We start from the raw sequence: 19,884 nt of genomic DNA on the forward strand, positions 1-19,884 counted from the left end.
AGCGGCGGAGCCACCAGATGGAAGCAAAACACAAACTGACAGCACAGAAAACTCCTGTCTCCTGTCTCCTGGGTCCTGTCTCCTGTCTCTGAATCCGTCCCCCACACTGTCACTGAAAGATCTGCGTTTGTACGTCCGTTTGCACTGAGCCTGTAGTTACCGTGTTCGGCCTCTGGGGGGCAGTGTGGTCTGTCATGATAACATGAGCTCAGAGTAATAACCTGAACCTGTGTTAACAGAAACCAGAGGCAACAGACTGACTGAGGTTTATGGACGGAAGGACAGACTCAGGGACAGAAGCTGTAAATTATTAATAGTTATGAAATATGGAATATCTGCTATCAGTCGCCTGTCCCACGGCCGTGGACAGACTCTGGGACAGAGGCCCTCCCCTCCACTGGTTTGGGGTTGTGGTCAGGACCTGTCCCACCTCTGGTCCCGTCCCTGTCACACAGCTCCACGGGAACAGGTGAGTCCAGGTGTCAGTGAGACTCAGAGCGGACTGAGCCACAGGTAAAGGTGACAGAGGGAGCACGTGTCTGTGACGGAGGAGAATAACTCTCACCTGTACCTGTTAACAGGTAAAAACAAACAACCTCCCATAAAGCGCTGTTAAAATCTTCCAAAATAAAAGACTTCCGTGGGGAGAACGGAATAACCCAGAGCGCGGTGACTCTGAGGAGGGCGTGTGTGTGAGTGGAGGCAGCTGAGGATCCTGGGATATTTTAGGATGATGACGATGATGAAGATGATGATGATGATGGTGGAGGAGGAGCTCTGACATTTGTTCGGCTCCGCAGTGCTGCTGTTTGACCTGATAAACCGCTGGAAGCTGAGGGAAGGATCGTTACTGTAACTCTTCTCCTCCTCCTCCTCCTCCTCCTCTTCCTCCTCTTCGTCCTCCTTTCTGTCTCTCTTTGTCTCCATGCGGGTCTCTGTCCCGCACAGACACAAACACCGGGCCTTCCTGTAGCCACCGCCCCGGCCTCCCTGTCCCTTCGGCCGGCGGAGCCTCCCAGCTGAGCCCCGCTGAGGTGGCCCGGTTCCCGGGGAGAGATGCTGTAGAGCAGCCGGCGGAGGAGATGCTTGTTCCGGACTGAAGAGAGCAGAAAGCAGCGGAGGGAAAGCAGGAAGATGTCCGGCAGGACGCCTCTGACACCGGTGAGCGAGTCCGAACAGGCACCGGTAAGTCTGCTCCAGTTCCTCCTCTGGTTCGATTATTGGTTATTGATGATGGAGTTTATTGAATTATGAGTGTATTTGTTTTTATTGTTATTTATTATTGATATAGTTCATTATTTAAGAAGTTTAATATTTTAATTTCTGATTAAGTTAAATAATATTTTATTGAAGTTTATTATCATTGTTTTATTAATGAAGGTTAATGACTTTATTATTGATGAGCTCATTGCTTTTATTATTGATCTTTTATTAGTTTTTTTTTAAATTAATGGAGTTTAAATATTTCATTATTGATGACGTTTATTTTATCAATGGATTTATTTGTTTTGTTATTGATAACGTTAAACTAATGTTATCACTACTAAAATATTATTTTTATCATTGAAACGTTTAACATTTTTTGTTGGAGATTTCTTGTTTTACAGTTGCAGATAGTTTCATAGTTTTGTTACTGATAAAGTTGTATTATTTATTTGATTATTGATTATTACTGAACACTGACAGTTTCCACAGGGACGAGCAGTTTGATTGATCCTTCAGCAGGTCAGGGCGTTGCTCAGTAGCAGTTTTTAAATGTCCAACTTTATTCTCATGTTTGCTCAGGACTGACAGTAAAGATGTTAAAAGGTCAGTTCACCCTGAAACTCACTGGTATAATCCAGCTCAGGAACTAAAACAAAACTTTAAAACAAAAAGAATGAAAATCGATGCAGCAGAACCACAGATGTCATCTTTTTTATTCCACACATTCCTCTTCACACCTGGACCTGGACCACCTGAGCCCTGGACCTGGACCCGAGCCCAGGGGAGAAAGGGCAGATTTCTGAGTATTTGAAAAAATAAAAAAAACGTCTTTCAGGAGCAGAGTCCCTGTAAAAACGGACTGGAGACTGTTTCCTGTGAGGAAATAGTCCCAGCTGAAAAGTGTTGACGGTGGATTTGATGGATTTAAAGATGTGGCAGAGTGTCTCTGATCAGTCCTCCTTTCCACGCGGGCAGTGCTGACTCAGAGTTCTCTGATCTCCCAGTCGCCCTGAACTACCCACTCAGGTGTGTTTGTGCACACCTGGGAGGACGTGTGTGCAGAATTCAAACGACTGACTCTGGACCAGCTTCAGAGCTGATGTGGAGCTGGTGTTGGACAGTTGGACAGGTTGACACCATTAGCCACGTAAACGAGCTGATGTCCGTCCTGTAGCGGAGGTGAAACTTCCTGGACATGGACCTGGACATGGACATAGAGGTTTTGCTCACCTGCAGCTCTGTCAGAAGTTCAGAGTTGTGTTTCTCGTGGTCGTCTATCAAACCCGTGGAATAACGTTGTGTTCATGTGCGTGTGAACAGGTGAACTGACTCAGGGTTGTGGGTGTTGGGATGCTGGCGAGGCTGATGGACCTTGAAGGAATGCTGGGTAAACACAGCCTCCATATTGTCATGCTAATGCAGGAATGCTAGCAGTGTGTTCTCAGGCTCCTCTGAGTTCCTCCTACAGGTCCCCACCGTGTCTCATTCATGTCTCATTCATGTCTCATTCACTAAAGTTTCTGAAGAAAACCAAGAACATCCAGTTTAAGTTCAAATCAATTTTTATTTTATTTCTGATTTCAGCTCCAGTTCAGAAGGTTTGAAGTGACAAACCTGAGGAGAGACGTTTGGACGGGTGCTTTGGTCTCGCCGTCCTGCAGCAAATTCAAACTGGCCTGTTAAAAAGATTCTTCATAGTATAACTGAACACAGTCTTTCTGCCCAGTCATGTCCTTGTCTCCTGCGTCTCAGCAGAGTTTAGATCTTTTCTCCTTCACTTCAGTCTGACGTTCAGCAGCTGCCTCTGGCTCCTACTGTCTGTTTACTATTGATTTTTCCCAAAATACACAGCAGGATGTGATATCAGGAGCCCAGCGATGCTCGTTCATCTCAGTCGTCTGGAAGTCAAACGATCAACGTCGATGTCACGACGGCTTTTTAAGATTCAGCTGTTCAGTTCTTCATCGAATCAGTCTGAGAACTCACGAACACAATCCGACCCTCGGGTGTGTTTCCATTCTCTGCACTGAACTGAAACGTTTTCCTGTCTGAGCTGAGACTGAAGCTCATCACAGCAGGAAACACGAATGACGAAGCCTCAGGGAGCCCAGTGTGTGTTTCAGCGTGTCTCCTGAGGACGGGGGGGTGTGTCGGGGGTCGGGGGGGTTGGGGCACAGTGACCCCGGTCACCGGGTCATGTGCCGTCCTCCACAGTGAGAGGATGAAACAGTCATTCTCCTCAGTGATGAATCACTCTGCTGTGTTTTTGGCTCAGCTGTGAAATCAGCTGCTGGAGGCTTTCTGTGTCACCATGGCAACGCATAGGTTTACTATGGGATTCCACCACTGGGGGAGGAACCGTCCTCCACCCCCCACACCCACCCGCCCCCGGTAATGAGACATGAAGTCACACAGGGACTGAAATCCTGACCTCTGACCTCCCTGTGGTTTGGTCCTCCTGACTCATCCTGGTTAGCACAGCGGCTAACTGATGCTAGCAGTAACCCGTCAGACATCAGAGCCCATGTTCAGGCCGCGTCTCCTGGGGGACGTTCGTCGTGTTGCACTCGGTCGTTTTCGTGATTAAAGCAGTTGTGTAACATAAGAAGAGCAGAGCGAGCGGTTCACACCCGTCTACTTTCACGCCTCCGCAGCTGACGAATCGCTGAGTAAAGCTGCTGTGAAGGTCACATCCTCTGTTCTCGAGCGTCGGCTCAGGGGGGTGAGGATCAGGAGGGTCAGGACTCCGGAACAGAACCTGGAAGTTCTGCTTTCACTTCAGCTCTCTGTTGCCGGGTCTCTTCCTTTCTTCTTCAGATCAGTTGTGTAACAGCCAAGAAAGGAAAAGACGCTATTTTTGTATTTTTCTTTCAATAACAAACCGTCTCTGTGGTTACATCAGACTCTGACTCCTCAACCACAAATAAAAAGCACTTCCTGTTTGAAGCTGCTGCTCGTCACCAGGACAAACTGGTCAAACTGAGACGGGACTGTGGCGGTGGTGGAAGCAGCTCTCTGATGCTTTTCTGTAACACCACAGCGAGCAAGTCAAGGGTGGAGAGTTATAAAAAAATATATATATATAGAATAGTTTATTCAATATTTATAATTTTTGTGGCCTCAAACAAACACCATTTCCCACAAACCCTAGATGTTCAGGTCAAAGGTCGACAGAAGAAGCGAGTCCACGAGTGAGTTGATCATCTGTGATTAGTTTTTATTCATCAGAGCAGAAGATTGAAAGAGTGAGACTCTGACTCTGACTCTGACTCTGACTGTAAGTGACCGTCCTCTGCAGCGGTGCACAGTGACTCATGGTGCTGTGGTGTAACAGTAGAGGTATTTGCCTGCTCACTGTCGACTCCTCCAGCTGCTTCAGACGCTGTCAGACTGGTTTCTGTCAGCTCCAGTTCCTCTGACAGCCGTCGGCCAGCAGCAGATAATACAGTTCACTCTGTTATTATTGTCCTGGACTGAAACCACAGGCAGTATAGACCTGCTTGTACACTCAGGTTTATGATGGGACGCTCTGAGCCTGGAGCTGGGGGTGGGGGGTGCGTTCATGTCAGTGGTGTGGTTGTGTGGTCTCTAAAGAGCCGTGCAGCTTTGCTGGTCTTTCGCTGGTGCACTTCCGTAGCGCTGGGGTTCAGACTGTGGAGGAGGACTCTTCTGTTTCCAAACTCCTCTGATCTACTTATCGCACCCAAAGCAGCGATAAATATTTTGATGATCTAATGCAGCTTCCACTGTGGGTAAGGATCCGGTATCACACCTAAGGACGTAAACAGGAAGACCTGCTCACAGATATTTACCCCATCACTGACTGCTCAGGAGTTTCTGGACAGTTTAACTCTAAACTACAAAACTCTTTCCTCTGTTTCCTCTGTTAGAGCGTGCTGACGTTCCTCTGTTATTTCCGCTGAGCAGTAAAGAAGTGTATCGTCTGCGTACAGGTGGATTATTCACTTTGTCAGCTTTGTTGAAAAGTCAGTTACATATTTGAAGAACACGCCACAGGGGGCGTGGCAGGATCATTACTCACAGATGATTCAAAGCCTTTCATTGGTACTGAGTCAAACCCAGTTCAGGATAAGTGAAAATGTGTGTAATAAACATGTTTGTGTGTCTCTCTTAGCCAAAGCGTTCAGACGGGCTCCCCGAACCGCCGACTCCACCCACCAAATCATCGAGCCGCCACAGTCTGCCGCCATGTCGCAGCTCTGTGGCGTCCCTCACAGACGAGCAGCCGCACGTTGGTAACTACCGTCTGCTGAAGACCATCGGCAAGGGCAACTTCGCCAAGGTGAAACTGGCCCGACACACGCTGACCGGCCGAGAGGTGAGAACACAACGCACTGGTTTCACTGGTCCATGAGATTACACTGTTTATTCTCTGCAGCAGAGGTTTCCAGCTGTTCACAGGCTCTGACAGTGCTGCTGAAGTTATTAAGCTGTGCATGAAACCGTGATGGAGACTGACACAAGAACGTGAGGAGCAGGTGCTAAACACCTTCTCCACTTCCATTATAATTAGCACCAAACCCTGTGTAACTAATTAACCGGGAGCAGCAGTGCCTCTGAACGTCAGGGAGTCAAAGGGTTAAATCGGTTTGACGCTGTGACATCATCAGCTGGAGGCGGCGGCTGCAGGATGAATTACTGATGCTGCAGACGTCGGCAGCTCGGAGCCGATTGGTCGGAACATGAAACAGAGCGTGTGACGCTTTCTGCTTATTTTAAGATCCATTTTCTGAGAGAGGTCAGAGTCGTCCAATCAGCTGCTGTGTTTCCGTCTCAGGAGACTGAGCTAACGTGAGCGGAGGACGTTTCCAGCTCTGACTTCATGATGGCTGTTGACTATTTTTGGCTCTGATGGTGAAAGTGAGGCCACGCCCCCTGAATCAGCTGATTCCCTGCGTTTTAACGTCTCCCTGCTGCAGTCGATTTTAATCCCATTGATTCACGTGTTAAGTGGTTTTTGGACTCGAGCCTGAATAAAACTCGGAGCTTTTATCCTGTTGGAGCTTCCTGCTGACTCAGCGTTTTCCTGTGTTTAACAGCTGTGACACACAACATCACACAGCGCTTTTCAGGACAGTCCAGTTCAGTGTTTCACTTAGATCTGTTTGTTTCCTGTTGTGAGGAGGAAAAAGGCAAAAACAGAACAGGAAACAGGAAACTGATACAGCTTCACAGGATTGATTGAAACATTTAGGTTTAATAGAAGATGAAGTTTATTTTGCACTTTATGTAAACAACATAAAGGCACAGGTGAAAGATGAGACAGGAGGAGTCACGAAGCTGGAAAATTCAAGAATCAAACAAAAAGAAAAAGCAGGAGTCAGCAGCGTTTCCGAGTGTAGTTATTAATTATTAAAGACCTGTGTCAGACCGTCTCACAGGAACTGGAGTGAACGGATCTTATGATGTCAAACTTCTGTTTCTAATGAAAAGAATGAAGATCGTTTGTTTCCTAAATGTTGAGTTAAACATACTAACATGTCTCTGTGGACCGCAGGTCGCCATCAAGATCATCGACAAAACTCAGCTGAACCCCACCAGCCTGCAGAAGGTACGCTCTCACCTCTCACCTGTAAAAACACCTGAAGTCTGTCGATGCAGCTCTGTCTGAGCCAATCAGGGCTACACGTCAAGGTCCAGGGGATCATGGGAGGAGACTGTTTATCCTCTGTCAGATGGATACCAGTTTCAGGACGTGGTTAGCCTAGCTTAGCACAAAGACTGGAAGCAGGGGGAAACTGCTAGCCTCTCAGAGTGGCTCTGATTTCTCACCGTGTTAAAGGTTCAGCTTCACTGATTCACATTATGTCTTCAGCTCTTCAGGGAAGTGAGCGTGATGAAGATCCTCAACCACCCAAACATCGGTGAGTCTGCTCCCCCACATCACAAACAAAAAGTCAGGATCAGCAGCAGTTTCATGCTGCGTCTGTTGTTTTTCAGTGAAACTGTTTGAGGTGATTGAGACGGAGAAGACTCTGTACCTGGTCATGGAGTACGCCAGCGGAGGTAAGACCAGCTCGTGACCAGGAAACGCCACGATAAAGTCATCCAGAGGTTTCTGTTTCCAGAAGGTAGAGATGGATCACAGCACACCTGTCTGACTGTCTGTCTGTCTGTCTGTCCGTCTCTGTCTGTCCGTCCGTCCGTCCGTCCGTCTGTCTGTCTGTCTGTCTGTCTGTCTGTCCGTCTGTCTGTCTGTGTTGTAGGTGAGGTCTTTGACTACCTGGTTGCTCATGGACGAATGAAGGAGAAGGAGGCCAGAGCCAAGTTCCGCCAGGTGAGCTCATAACAGCTGTGCCCTGGTCAGCGGATGAGTGTTGCATTCAGGGGAAGCTCAGCCACCCACAGGCCACTGTGATCACACACAGGTGAAATCACGCAGTCATGTGACCTACCAGGTGGTTCACCTGTCAGCTGGACTCCTGCCGTCAGATTTAATCACCTCTAACAAACACGCATTTATTATTTTGAAGACATGATATAAAGCGATAGTGGAGACGAAATGAGTGAGAGATGCGACGAGGGTTTCCTGTGCAGGGTCGGGGTCTTAACTCCGCCCCTTCACTCAGCAGGTGTGTTTCCATCCACCTGTTTTTACATCTTCAGTTTGCACATGAACAGACAGAAACGTCACGTTAGCATTAGATTACATGTTATTTTCCTGTCAGAGGCCGTGTCACGTCCCTGTGACCCACAGTCTGTGAGCTGCGTGAGTTTTTCATGTTTTCCCATGATGCTTTGAACAGTGTCCTCTGGTGTTCTGTCTTTATACACACACACACACACACACACACACACACACACACACACACACAGGATAACTCAGAGTACAGTAACCACTAATAAAATGAATCAGTCTCATTATTGGTCCATTAGCGCAGCAGCTCACGGAGCTGTGGTCAAACACAAACACTGCTGCTGGAGAAACAGAGCAGATGTTTGCTGCAGATGTTCGCTGCAGATGTTCGCTGCTCTCTGAGCTGTTCATAGAGCTCAAAGTCCAGTTGGACGGTGAAGATCTGAGCCTGACAATCTGCCTCTGAGATGTCCTCAGAAGGCCACCATAGCGAGGGTAAAACCCTTTGGTTGAGGGAGCAGTGTGTGCTTCCCTATGCTGCCACCCTCTGGACAAACTGTGAATGACACTGTGATGGGTCGTTAACGTCTCTTCCTCCTCCTGAATCACTTGTTTCTGTCAGATCGTGTCAGCAGTGCAGTACTGTCACCAGAAGAGGATCGTACACCGAGACCTCAAGGTACACACGCACACACACACATACACACTCACACACACATACACACAATAAAACCGGTGGTTCTGATCATTAATCTTTGAACGTCATCAGATTATTTTTCCGTCACACTGATCCTGTTTTCTGAAATGAATCGTCTCTTGTCTCTCACTCGAACAAACATTGAAAATCCTGAGTGTCTTTATTTTATGGTTAAATAAAGTTTTTTTTCGTCTTCAGGCAGAAAACCTCCTGCTGGACGCCGACATGAACATTAAGATCGCAGACTTTGGCTTCAGTAACGAGTTCACCGTGGGCAGCAAGTTGGACACGTTCTGCGGCTCTCCTCCGTATGCTGCACCCGAACTCTTCCAGGTGAACGCTCAGCCCCGCCCACCACACCTGGGGCCAGGTGTACAAAACTGTGTATGATAACTGTTGTGTTTGTGTGAGGAGGCACAGTTTTTAATAATCACACTGATTCTGTTTTCATTTTTCAACAGAAACCTTAACACATGTTACTCTACACTGAATTTCAACCCTAACACAAGTTCTTTTTAAAAAGCAACAGAAAAAACTTTAGAGACAATGAGACCAAACTTTGAAAACTTGTCCTGCAGGACTGTGTTTAATGAAAGTGTGTCCTGACGTATTGAGTCAGGAGATAAAACTGGACTGATTCAGTTGGAAATGAAACTTTATGAATTTAAAATGGCAGAATAATTGAATCAAAGGGTGAAAATTCAGCACCTGAAGACGGTGAACTGTGTGTTGTGAGAGCAGTGGGCTGCTGGGTAATGTAGTTCTGTAATCCTGCAGGGGAAGAAGTACGACGGGCCGGAGGTGGACGTCTGGAGCATGGGAGTGATTCTCTACACGCTGGTCAGCGGCTCGCTGCCCTTCGACGGACAGAACCTGAAGGTAGATTGAACAAATGATTTAAACAAGCCGCTGATTGTCAGAGTAGCTGCTGCTTCAGTTTCTGTTGATGGACGAAGCGACAGGATGCTAACACACAGTGTGTGTGTCTGTGTGTGTCTGGGTGTGTAGGAGCTGAGGGAGCGTGTTCTCAGAGGAAAGTACCGGATTCCCTTCTACATGTCGACTGACTGTGAAAATCTACTGAAGAAGCTGCTGGTCCTAAACCCCGGGAAACGAGGCAGCCTTCAGGTAAAACACAGGCTCAGGGAGTAGAACCAGCAACCTGCAACCAGCAACCTGCAACCAGCAACCAGCAATCAGAAACCTGCAATCAGAAACCTGCAATCAGAAACCCTTAAAAAGCATCTGTCAGCCACAAATACACAGATATGTCTGTTTCTTCAGAATTCAATAGAAATGCAGTGCACAGGACTTTGAGCTGGGAGTCAGTCTGTGAAGTTTAAAAGCTGCAGTGATTCCTGTCGTTTGTTTCTCAGCAAATCATGAAAGATCGATGGATGAACGTCGGACATGAGAACGAGGGGCTGAAACCTTACACCGAACCTGAGCAAGACTTCAGCGACCGGGAACGCATCGGTCTGACACACACACACACACACACACACCGTTCACACACTGAGCAGCTGATCAGGCACGACTTCTTCTTCTCGATTAATCGTTGAACTTTTTCCGTCTCAGCCAAGCTCCAAACTTTTTTTGTTACATTTTGAGATAATTTGTTCTCTGACCAATCAGAGCTGATGGCGACGATGGGCTTCCCTCAGGAGGAAGTGGTGAAGGCGCTGGACGGTCAGAAATACAACGAGGTGATGGCAACGTACCTGCTGCTGGGGAGGAAACCTGCTGAGGTGTGTTGCATTCACTGTTAGCCTAGCTTCGCTCAGCGCCACGGGGAAACTGTTAGCCTCGCTCCGCTAGAACAGGAAAAGCTGTCTCATCTGCTCAGTCTGAAAATGAGCCAGTTTTCTACCCAGAATCCTCTGTCCTCTCCACCAGTGTGAAGGCACAGAGTCTTTGTCCAGCAGTAACCTGGTTCAAAGGTCACGCCCCTGCAGCGACATCAACGGCTCCAGTCATTCCCCCGCCCACTCTCGCAACGCTCCGACCAGTCAGAAGCAGCGGCGCTTCAGCGACCACGGTGAGTTCACGTCCAATCAGAATCTGTCTGCTCCGTTGACGGATCAGCTGTTCACGGTTCAGCCGTTCACGGATCAGCCGTTCACGGTTCAGCCGTTCACGGATCAGCCGTTCATGGTTCAGCCGTTCACGGATCAGCCGTTCACAGATCAGAACCACAGGGTCTGTTCAGCTTTTCCGGGACCTTGTACTTACATTAGATTAAATTAACCACAGTTGTGCATCAGTGTTTGCGTTCTCTGTGTTTTGTGTCCCAGTGGCGCCCTCTATCCCTCCGCCCGTCTCCTACACCAAGCGTAGCCACGCCAACAGCGTAGAGAGCGACAGGAGGGAAGAGCCCGCCTCACCCATGGGAGCCCCAGACCGCAGGAAGTCAGCCACAGCTTCAGGGGTGAGAGGAAACAGACTCTGGTTTTAACCAACGAATACAAATACCAAGTTTAAAACAAGGTCAAAGGTCAGACAGGACGTTAAAGTAACCCCCCCACTGTCTTTGTGTTGTAGAGCATGACTCGGAGGAACACGTATGTTTATGAGAGGACGAGCGCTGAGCGTCACTCGGCGGCTGTTCCCAACGGGAAGGACAGCAGGTGAGATGGAATCTGTGGGTTGAGACTGATCACATGCTGATTTTCCAAATCAATAACTCATCTGTCTCTGTTTCAGTCTACCTGAGGTACCTGCAGCTTCCCCCTCCCCATCACCGGGGGCAGCCGTCTCTTCCACACGCCCCCGTCATGTCAAGTCCATGTCAGCGTCGGGGCATCCCATGAAGTCCTGCCTCCCTCCCATCGACGACAACGCAGAGTATCAGAGGTGAAAACACTTTTCGTGTCTCGTCACAGCGGTGAAACGTTTCAGTGAACTTGTCGTTTTTACATCGCTCTGCTCCCGCCCCCAGCTCCGCCCACCAGCCCCCGGCCTCGCCCTCAGCCTTCAGCGTCACCAGTAGCAGCAGCACCACGCCGGACCGGAGCCGCTTCCCCCGCGGCTCCTCCAGCCGCTCCACCTTCCACGGCGCTCAGCTCCGAGACCGACGACCCGCCACGTACAACGGTCCCCCGGCCTCACCCAGCCTGTCACAGCACGCCGCCGCATCGCTGGCCACGCCCCGCCGCGGCACCTCCTCCTCCCTCATCGGAAAGATCACCTCCAAGTTTGTCCGCAGGTCAGTGAGAGCGAGCGATCTGACTTTGTCTGCTCAGGGATGAAAATCCTGTGTCTTCGTGTCCTTTGGTCCGTTCATGCTGTCTGTTCGGTTTCCTTCCTTCAGGAGTTTCTCAGGCGAACCTAAAGAGGAAGCGCGGGACTCCAAGCCTCGTTCCCTGCGGTTCACCTGGAGCATGAAGACCACGTCTTCCATGGAGCCAGGGGACATGATGAAGGAGATCCGGAGGGTTCTGGACGCCAATAACTGTGACTACGAGCAGCGCGAGCGTTACTTGCTGTTCTGCGTCCACGGCGATGCTCGGCAGGACACTCTGGTCCAATGGGAGATGGAGGTGTGCAAACTGCCCCGCCTCTCGCTCAACGGCGTGCGGTTTAAAAGGATCTCCGGCACGTCCATCGCCTTCAAAAACATCGCCTCCAAAGTGGCCAACGAGCTCAGGCTGTGAACGACGCCCACTTTATCCTTCAACACTTCGAGGAGAATACCTCTGCTCCTCTTCTTCAAAGAGCGACGGCCCTCCAAGTGACGGCGGCCATCTTGTGATCAGCACTATTCCAGGCTAACTGCTGTATGACTCCCAGAGAATATACCTTATTATACTCAACACACTTGTTGTTTGATGTTATCACTAAATGTTGATGCCAGTGAAACCAAATATTAAAAGGAATGGCGGCTCAGACGTTCGGCAGGTTGTGGTTCGTCCCTCAGTGTTCCAGCCCGTTGATTGATCACTGTGTTTACATGCACTTAAGAAACCTGGTTTTTCCAAAAGCTGAAACTAAAATGAAACTCAGTCAGGTCAAAGGGATTAAAGCTGATTAACACCGGCAGATTTCTGCAGGAGAAACCTGACGAGTTTCCTGTGAGCGAGCAGTTTGCATGTCAGAGCCGGGACAGGAAACATCTGAGTTACAGTAATGTTGCAGCGCATGTCAACACATTATGCAGTTTCCAACCCGACTGCTCACAGTAATCTGGTGTCTGGAGTGCAGGTAAACCGTCAGGTGAAACATTACCTCTGCTCCACCTGTGCAGCTTCCCGTCATGTGACGTGTACAAAAGCAGAACAGTGGCTAAACATGGAGCAACAGTCTAAAGACGATTACCTGTCACCAGGTGCTCATTCTGAAGTCTTTTCATTTGTGGCCTCAGCCACGCTATGCTATGCTACGCATGCTAGAAGTTGCACAGTTGGCAGCAAAGGTAATGAGTCACGGGACGTGATGAACAATCAGGCTGTTGTATCACTGAGGAAATGTGACGTCCGTGACCTCTGACCTCCTGAAGCAGCACGCCCTTTTGCTCCCCTTCTGGATGATGTTCATACTATTGCAATAATATTGGAGCGTTGGACATGATCTCAGAGCTCAGCAGCGTTTCCTGGCGGTTCAGACACAAACTGTAAAGCTCCGTGAATCTTTTCCCACGTTGACCGAACAGAATGTGTTTTATTTTTTTGCTGAGTTATTGTTATGATGATAAATCGGTTTGTGTACATTCTGTTTTTACTCGGCCGACGCTGTCGTCTTCTTCTTCTATTTGTTTTCCACCTCTGAAAATGTTCCTTTAATCTTATTTTTCAGGGCTTTTATCCGTGAGATAAAACTGGCGGTCGAGTTTATGTTGCTGTTGAACGGGAGCATAAACCGGAAACTACGCCTCTGAGACGTTCAGTGCTCGTCAGGTTCAGCAAAGCAAATCCTGTTTTCCATTTACGTGTTCCCTGTTCAGACGCAGAGGATCAGTCTGGTGCTCTGTGTTTTTCTGTCATCAACAAATCTCGTGCAGAATCCAACCATCAACACGTGAGTCCGTCGGTTCCACCTGAACATTCAGATCTAACGGGCTTGTGTTTTACTGAGACTGTGACACACACACACAGTGAATGTTAACAGGAGACGGGCAGTGTTGCATTGTGGGTCTGCACGTGGAGTTTGTTGATGAGGAGGAAACACAGAATCGCACCAAAGCTGTATCTGTTCCACCACTTACTGCCTTCTGATTGTACAGCTTTGAGTTCCTGATGCATTCAGTTGTACTCGAGCGTCAGAGCAGTTTGTTTTTGTTTGTTTTTGTTTTGTATATCTTTAATTATTTTCCCGCTGATCGTTGGCTGTAAATCAACAGAGCCACTGATTCGCTGCGCTCTTCTCTCCTGAGGGTTCTCTGTCAATGGTTCTCCGTCGTCACTGAAGCTGGAGAACACTTCGTACTGTATGATGTAGCACTTAAACCCAGGAAGGGAACAAACAATGCAAATCTAAGGTCCCAGCCTGACGGGGACGAGAGAGGTTAAGATGTGCAGCGTCTGTATGTGATGTTTTTTTCATGTCGTGGGAAAAATCTGAGCCTCTTACTTGAAAATCGCCTTCACCTCAGCTGTCAGATAGTAGCGTGTACCTGGCGACTGCCTCTGATTGGTCAGGCTTGTCGCCGACAGGACAGTAGCGGAGTCCAGTGTAGCCATGATAGATTCATTTGAAATAAAAAGCACCTGAATGAAACGTTTTCACCGTGATTCATTTTGGGATCACAGCTGTTAAAATGCTGCTGAACGATGTTTATTCTGCAAGAAGACCTGACTGAGGACATGAGCCAGGGTTTGTACACTCTGTATTCATACTCACTGTACACAGTGACTTACATGTGTAATGTGACCTGTTCACGTACTAACCTCTCTCAGCTTTCAGCCTTACCCTCCAGCAGGAGACTCCAGACCGGGTTTTTCTGGTGGATCTCTGGACCAGTCACCGAACTCTCAGCAGAATCAGTCTGAAGTCCAGGAAGCAAAAACCTTTCGAAGCCACCAGGTGTGAAAATTCCTTAAAGTGTAGTTAAGGTTGTTCAGCTGAAGCTTTGTGGTCGAGCTCAGTCTGTGGTCAGTGTTTACAGGAGGTGGGAAAAGGCTGGAACACCACTCACCCACACCGCTGCTGAATCTTTGCCCCATTCATGTCGTGTTTTTCTGTTTTTCAGCTTCGGTCTGATCTGGATCGAAACATCAGAGGAGTGGAGGGCGGCAAAATGGCTGCACAGCTGAGAGTTACGTCTAAATAAAATCCAGACTCACACTAATACAATGAGGACACACTCTCTTTGTCTCACCTGTGAGACGGGGATGTCAGAGCTCCAGACAGGTTTCTTAAAAAATGTTTACTGGTTAAAGGACAGTTCAGATAATGTTGAAGTATTGTATTTCCTGTTTTATTTTGAAGTAAACGATGTTAAAAGAAGTCAGAGTGTAACCTCAGGTCTGAGCTCTGGTTATTTTAGCAACAGAAACATGAATAACATGATATGATCCTATAGTAACTCCAGTTACACACTTCCATCCTATTGGTCAACCAGCCATCTCATTCCAGCCAATCATCATCCAGATCTACTTCTGTGTAGGAACAAGCTCATCGATATCTCCGTTGGTCTCCAGCCTCTTCTCCATGGCGATGAGCAGCTTGACCCCGTCCACCACCAGCTGGGTCAGTGCCACCTCGCTCGGGCCGAAGGTCACCGCGTTGCTCACAAGATACAGCACAGAGGATTCTGGGAAAATAGGTAAGTTTGAGCTGTTGAGAGTTTGATCTCAACGAAAGCAAAGAGGATTCTGGGAAAATAGATAGGTAAAAGAGGCAAAGAGGGTCAGAGGAAATCAGAGAAATCAGACATCAAACTAAAATCTCTCTTTCATTTTCCCTAAAGATAAAAGATGAGATTGATTTCCTCTGACAGCAGTGGATGTATTCTTTAATTCACCCGAGGTGCCTCCGCCACCAAACCCTGTGTGAAACCCTGGATCTGTAACTTAGCAGCTATAGATTTTCAGCGCCTAACCCAGAACCGAACACGGATCACATACTGCCACCAAATCTCGAGCGACCTGGGCCTTCCCTCTGTACCTGTTTTGTCCATGCGGATCCTCAGTCTCCTCAGGATGTCCTGGAGGCGTCTGTGCTTGGGAAGGTGTTGCAGTTTGAGGCGGACGCTGATCCTCAGACCCGTCCCCACGTCGGCCGGAGAGCTCGTCACCCATCCCAGCTGCTGCTTCCAGATGAACGGGTGTCTGAGCCGTCTGTAGTACGCCTCCAGCTGGAGACACGGGACGAGGGAAGCAAACCATCAGAGACTGAAGGTCAAAGGTCAAGAGCTCAGAAACTCCTTTTCCCTCTGAAGGAACATCAAGGATTTTTTTTTTAGAACTAACTACAGGGAACGTTTCTGACGGGTTAAACTCTTCCAACAATCACAAACATTTTTTAAATTATACGTTACCTTCACAGATACAAGATTTCAAGGCGGAGAACTGAGACAATATTTTGACTGATGGTAACTTTTTAAACAGAAATAATCTTAGACACGGTTCAACTTGTATTGATGTTTACATTTAAAAACTTCAGTCTCAGTGAGATGTTGGCCCTTCCTGAGCACCAGACCCGCCGCTGACCTTCTGCAGGTGGATGCAGATGTGTTTAAACGCCTCTGCGATGTTGGCATCGTCTCGTGTAGACACCAGTCTGAGGTGGTCTTCCATGTTGACCCAGACCACAAGGCTGCCGTCTTTACTGACCCTGCAAAAATCAGGGAACAACACATGATATTTGGCATCTTGCACCAGGCTTTGAATCCCCGGTCTCTCAGGTTCAGGTCTGAGTGGATGGTGGTTTTGCTTTACTTTAATGCAGGGGTTAGGTTTTCCCCCACGTACACACACACACACACATCTGAAGCAATTTCCATCCTTTCATAAGAACAGTTTGATCCGTGGAGCTGGCTGACCTGCTCTACCACCTGAGCTATAGCGTTTCTCACACAGACTGTAGCAGACTGACCAGACAGCCCTGGCATCAGGCCAGTCGCGGGCCACGCCAGTCCGGAGCTGGGAGGATGACGGAGGGTTCAGGTTCAGCTCCCTCTGCTGCTCCTGGTTCAGCTCCTCCAATAAAAGGAGTCGACCCGGCAGCTCCTCCTCCTCCAGCTGCTGCAGAGCTGAGAAAGAGAGGAAACTCTGGTCGGCTGGTTCACGGCAGCTGAACCTGCTGGTGTAGGATCAGTTTGCAGAGGGTCACACGCTCGCAGTACCTCTCCTGGCCAGTGTGAGGAGCTGTCTGCGCTCTCCCCGGCTGCAGTGTGTCGGGAAGCAGAAGTCTTCAACGCCTCGAACAACGCTCACCTCACAGTGTTCAGCATACGACCTGTCCAAGTCATCACCCCCCTGCACACACACACACACACACACACACACTGTCAGTTACACTCTGCAGGTACAGTGGCGGCTTACAGCTGAAGCACTGTGAGCATCAGCCGTCACTTTCTGCCATTTCCTGTCAGACCTCTGTGACCTGACGAGTTCAAACCTGCTCAAACCTTCAGGTTATCGTGGTTGAAGTCGCTCTCTGGCGTCTGGCTGGTGATCTTGTGTTCGTGATACGCCTCGATGACTCGATCGAAGAAGTCACAGAACAGGATGTAGGACTGGGCGTCGCCCGCGACACACCCCACAGACACAGGACCTGACCACTCACCTTCACACACACGAACGTTACAGATTGATGGACAGATCAGCTGATTAACACTGACTGTCCTTCCAAATCCTCCTAAACCAAACAGAGACAGTGAAATCACCTGGATCCTCCAGGCCCGGGCGGATGACGTCGTCGAAGATGACTCCGCTGTGGGTGCAGCGGTTGAACTGTCGGCGGTACATGGCCGGGGTGAGGATCCGTCCCATCCAGGTGCAGTTTCTACACAGGTCAGGAAACTCCTCCTCGGGGGAACCCCTCTTCAGGTGGAACTGGGACATGGGATCAGGGGGAACCAAACTCTGAAGGCACAGAGCTGTTAATCAGGACGGTGCCACCGGGTTTCAGCAGTGTTTAACATCTTAGTTTATCCATGCGTCATGCAGAGTTAGATCTCACTGAGCTCTGGAAAAATAAGGAAGACAGGAGACACTTTGGGCTGTTGCTGCTTCGAATGATTCAAAGATGTGGGTTCTACCAAAAAGTACACTGAGGCAGAGGGTAAAAGCAGGTGGTAGGATTGAGATGGAAAGTTTCTTGGAAGCTGCCGTCTCTCCACAAAGCTCTATTCCTCTGGGTTTTGAAGGACTTCTCATCGATGTTGGCTTTAAAGTTCCGGTTGAAAGTTCTTTCTCAGCTTTGGAAACGACAGGAGATGAAACAATCTCACCGCTGGGTCCTTTCAGCAGCTGTTCTTCCACAGGGCCATCCGTGGAGAGCTCCATCACACTGGGACCCTGGGTCAGAGTCAGGGCCTTCAAGTGCTAAGAGGAATGGAAATGTGATCACCATCATCTGCTGCAGGGGATCGTGTCCCGGAGGAGAGACCAGATGGACCTTCAGGTGAGACTGTTTCACCTGGTGGTCAAGTTTTTAAATGCAGGTGTCACAAGCACAGAGTTTCCTTTCTTCCATTTCTTCAGCTAAATTATTCTGATGACATAAGATTTTATTTGTGGAAAAATAACAGTCCCGGTGAAAATGAGTTAAATCTGTTTTTGCTTTCTGCTCATTCATTCTGTTTCAGTGATCTCTGTTTATTTAACGATGAGAAAATTCAGAGGCGGTGAACAGGGAAGAAGGAGAACCCACCACGACCGGATTAATCAGTTAGTCAGAACCTCTCAGAGAACGGGAGCACTGTAATCCACACAGCTCTCAGTCATGTTGATTATAATCAGTTAATACACAGTTTAGCTTCAGGTTTCCGTTGTTATTGAAGGTGTTTCACACTCTCGCTATCATTACCTCTAAAATCGGCCGGTACCTCGTCTCCATAGGAAAAACAGCTGGAGCTGGAACAAAAGCAAAATGTTAAACACTGATGCTTTTTTTAAATGGGGCTCAGGGATTATCACTCTTCATCTCTTTGTTTTACAGATATAATCTATAATATGACAGATTCTTTAATTATACTTTTTTATTTTGGATGAATCAGTGAGTGAATCTCGTCTGATTTTGAAATAAACTGGAAAATTGTGATGTGAGCGAAGATAAAACCAATTATCACTTAAAACCAGTTAACTGAGCATGTGGTCAGAGAATCAGAGAAAATGAGGAGCTTATTCAACCTACACATCCTCCCAGTGTTTTCTAACCACACGTTTGTCGGTGGTGGTTAATCAGATTAAAGGCTCCACACTGAAACTGAACACGTGTGAAGAACATGAAGTTTATCTTGTATAAAGTCAAAAAGAGACATTCAGGAACCACAGGACAGAGTCCAGCACTTCACCTCTGTGTGGGTGGGACAAACCTTTCAACACTCAGGTATAAGAACCTGTAACAGCCAGTTAGTGCTGCGAGTGAAAAACTCAGAGGCATGCAGTGAAAACGATGGGACACTCACGTTTGACCTTCCACATGTCGTCAGTGCGATGGCAGACACACACACACACACACGGTCGTCAGCACAACAAAGGCTCTAAGAATAGTGGTGCTGGTCCAGAGCAGCTCGTCCTGCAGGGCTCCAGTTACAGTCCAAACAATGTCAGCCTGTATATTTATAACTGCACTGCTGCTGTGTGTGTGTCTGTGTGAGAGAGTGAGCGTTCATGCTCTCATCCATCAGTGCAATGTGTGACATCATGTTCTCCTCTGAAATTTAAAGCTGGCTAAGCATTTAAACATTCGTTCATTTGATCATGATGTGGGACACATTACTGCACGTGTGTTATTTCAGAGAGAGAGAACAAAAACTTTATCTGTGATTTCACTGAGGCGAGGGCAGTTTGTGAGTCAGGCCTCTTTAAACACAAATCAAACTTAGAAAAAGACTGAGATACATTTGTTATATGTTTCGTTCAGTGTAAACCTAAAAAGCACAATAGAGTAGGAAGGCTGCAGGAAGGTGAAACAAATACTAGTAAATATATGGGAAAGGTTTGGTTTGGTTTGGTTTAGGAATAAAAAGAACTTGGTTAGGGTTAGCATTAGTTAGGGTTAGCATTGGTTAGAGTTAGCATTGGTTAGAGTTAGCATTGGTTAGAGTTAGCACTGGTTAGAGTTAGCATTGGTTAGGGTAGGATCACCGGTTGAGTTAAAATTAGCACTTTGCTAAAGTAAGAGGAGCCTCATCATCCATAAAAAACTCGTGGCTCAGAGCGATCGTGGTCAAACAAACGGTGGCCTCCTGCATTTAAGTCCAGTGTTTTGTCACCTG

The 19,884-nt window shown here is 48.0% G+C and overlaps 2 protein-coding genes across 2 annotated transcripts; one reads left to right on the forward strand and one right to left on the reverse strand.

Annotated features, from left to right (window-relative positions):
- Positions 1 to 774: 774 nt before the first annotated feature.
- mark1 (MAP/microtubule affinity-regulating kinase 1) lies at positions 775 to 12,392 on the forward strand. Its single transcript, XM_041035398.1, has 18 exons — positions 775 to 1,185; positions 5,342 to 5,545; positions 6,725 to 6,778; positions 7,043 to 7,091; positions 7,168 to 7,233; positions 7,434 to 7,504; positions 8,427 to 8,483; positions 8,700 to 8,834; positions 9,279 to 9,380; positions 9,510 to 9,629; positions 9,878 to 9,977; positions 10,137 to 10,249; positions 10,398 to 10,539; positions 10,796 to 10,929; positions 11,043 to 11,128; positions 11,205 to 11,354; positions 11,440 to 11,706; positions 11,812 to 12,392. The coding sequence occupies exons 1-18, from the start codon at positions 1,135 to 1,137 to the stop codon at positions 12,152 to 12,154; spliced, it is 2,244 nt and encodes a 747-aa protein (XP_040891332.1). The 5' UTR covers positions 775 to 1,134; the 3' UTR covers positions 12,155 to 12,392.
- A 2,624-nt stretch (positions 12,393 to 15,016) lies between these two features.
- zgc:172076 lies at positions 15,017 to 19,129 on the reverse strand. Its single transcript, XM_041035439.1, has 9 exons — positions 19,072 to 19,129; positions 18,471 to 18,517; positions 17,326 to 17,524; positions 17,068 to 17,225; positions 16,783 to 16,915; positions 16,533 to 16,689; positions 16,148 to 16,271; positions 15,603 to 15,792; positions 15,017 to 15,249 (listed from the first exon to the last, which is right to left on the reverse strand). Exons 1-9 carry the CDS (start codon positions 19,085 to 19,087, stop codon positions 15,089 to 15,091), a joined length of 1,185 nt encoding a protein of 394 aa, XP_040891373.1. The 5' UTR covers positions 19,088 to 19,129; the 3' UTR covers positions 15,017 to 15,088.
- Between the last annotated feature and the right edge of the window lie 755 nt (positions 19,130 to 19,884).

This window comes from Toxotes jaculatrix, chromosome 4, assembly GCF_017976425.1.
Source record: "Toxotes jaculatrix isolate fToxJac2 chromosome 4, fToxJac2.pri, whole genome shotgun sequence".
Lineage (NCBI taxonomy): Eukaryota > Metazoa > Chordata > Actinopteri > Toxotidae > Toxotes > Toxotes jaculatrix.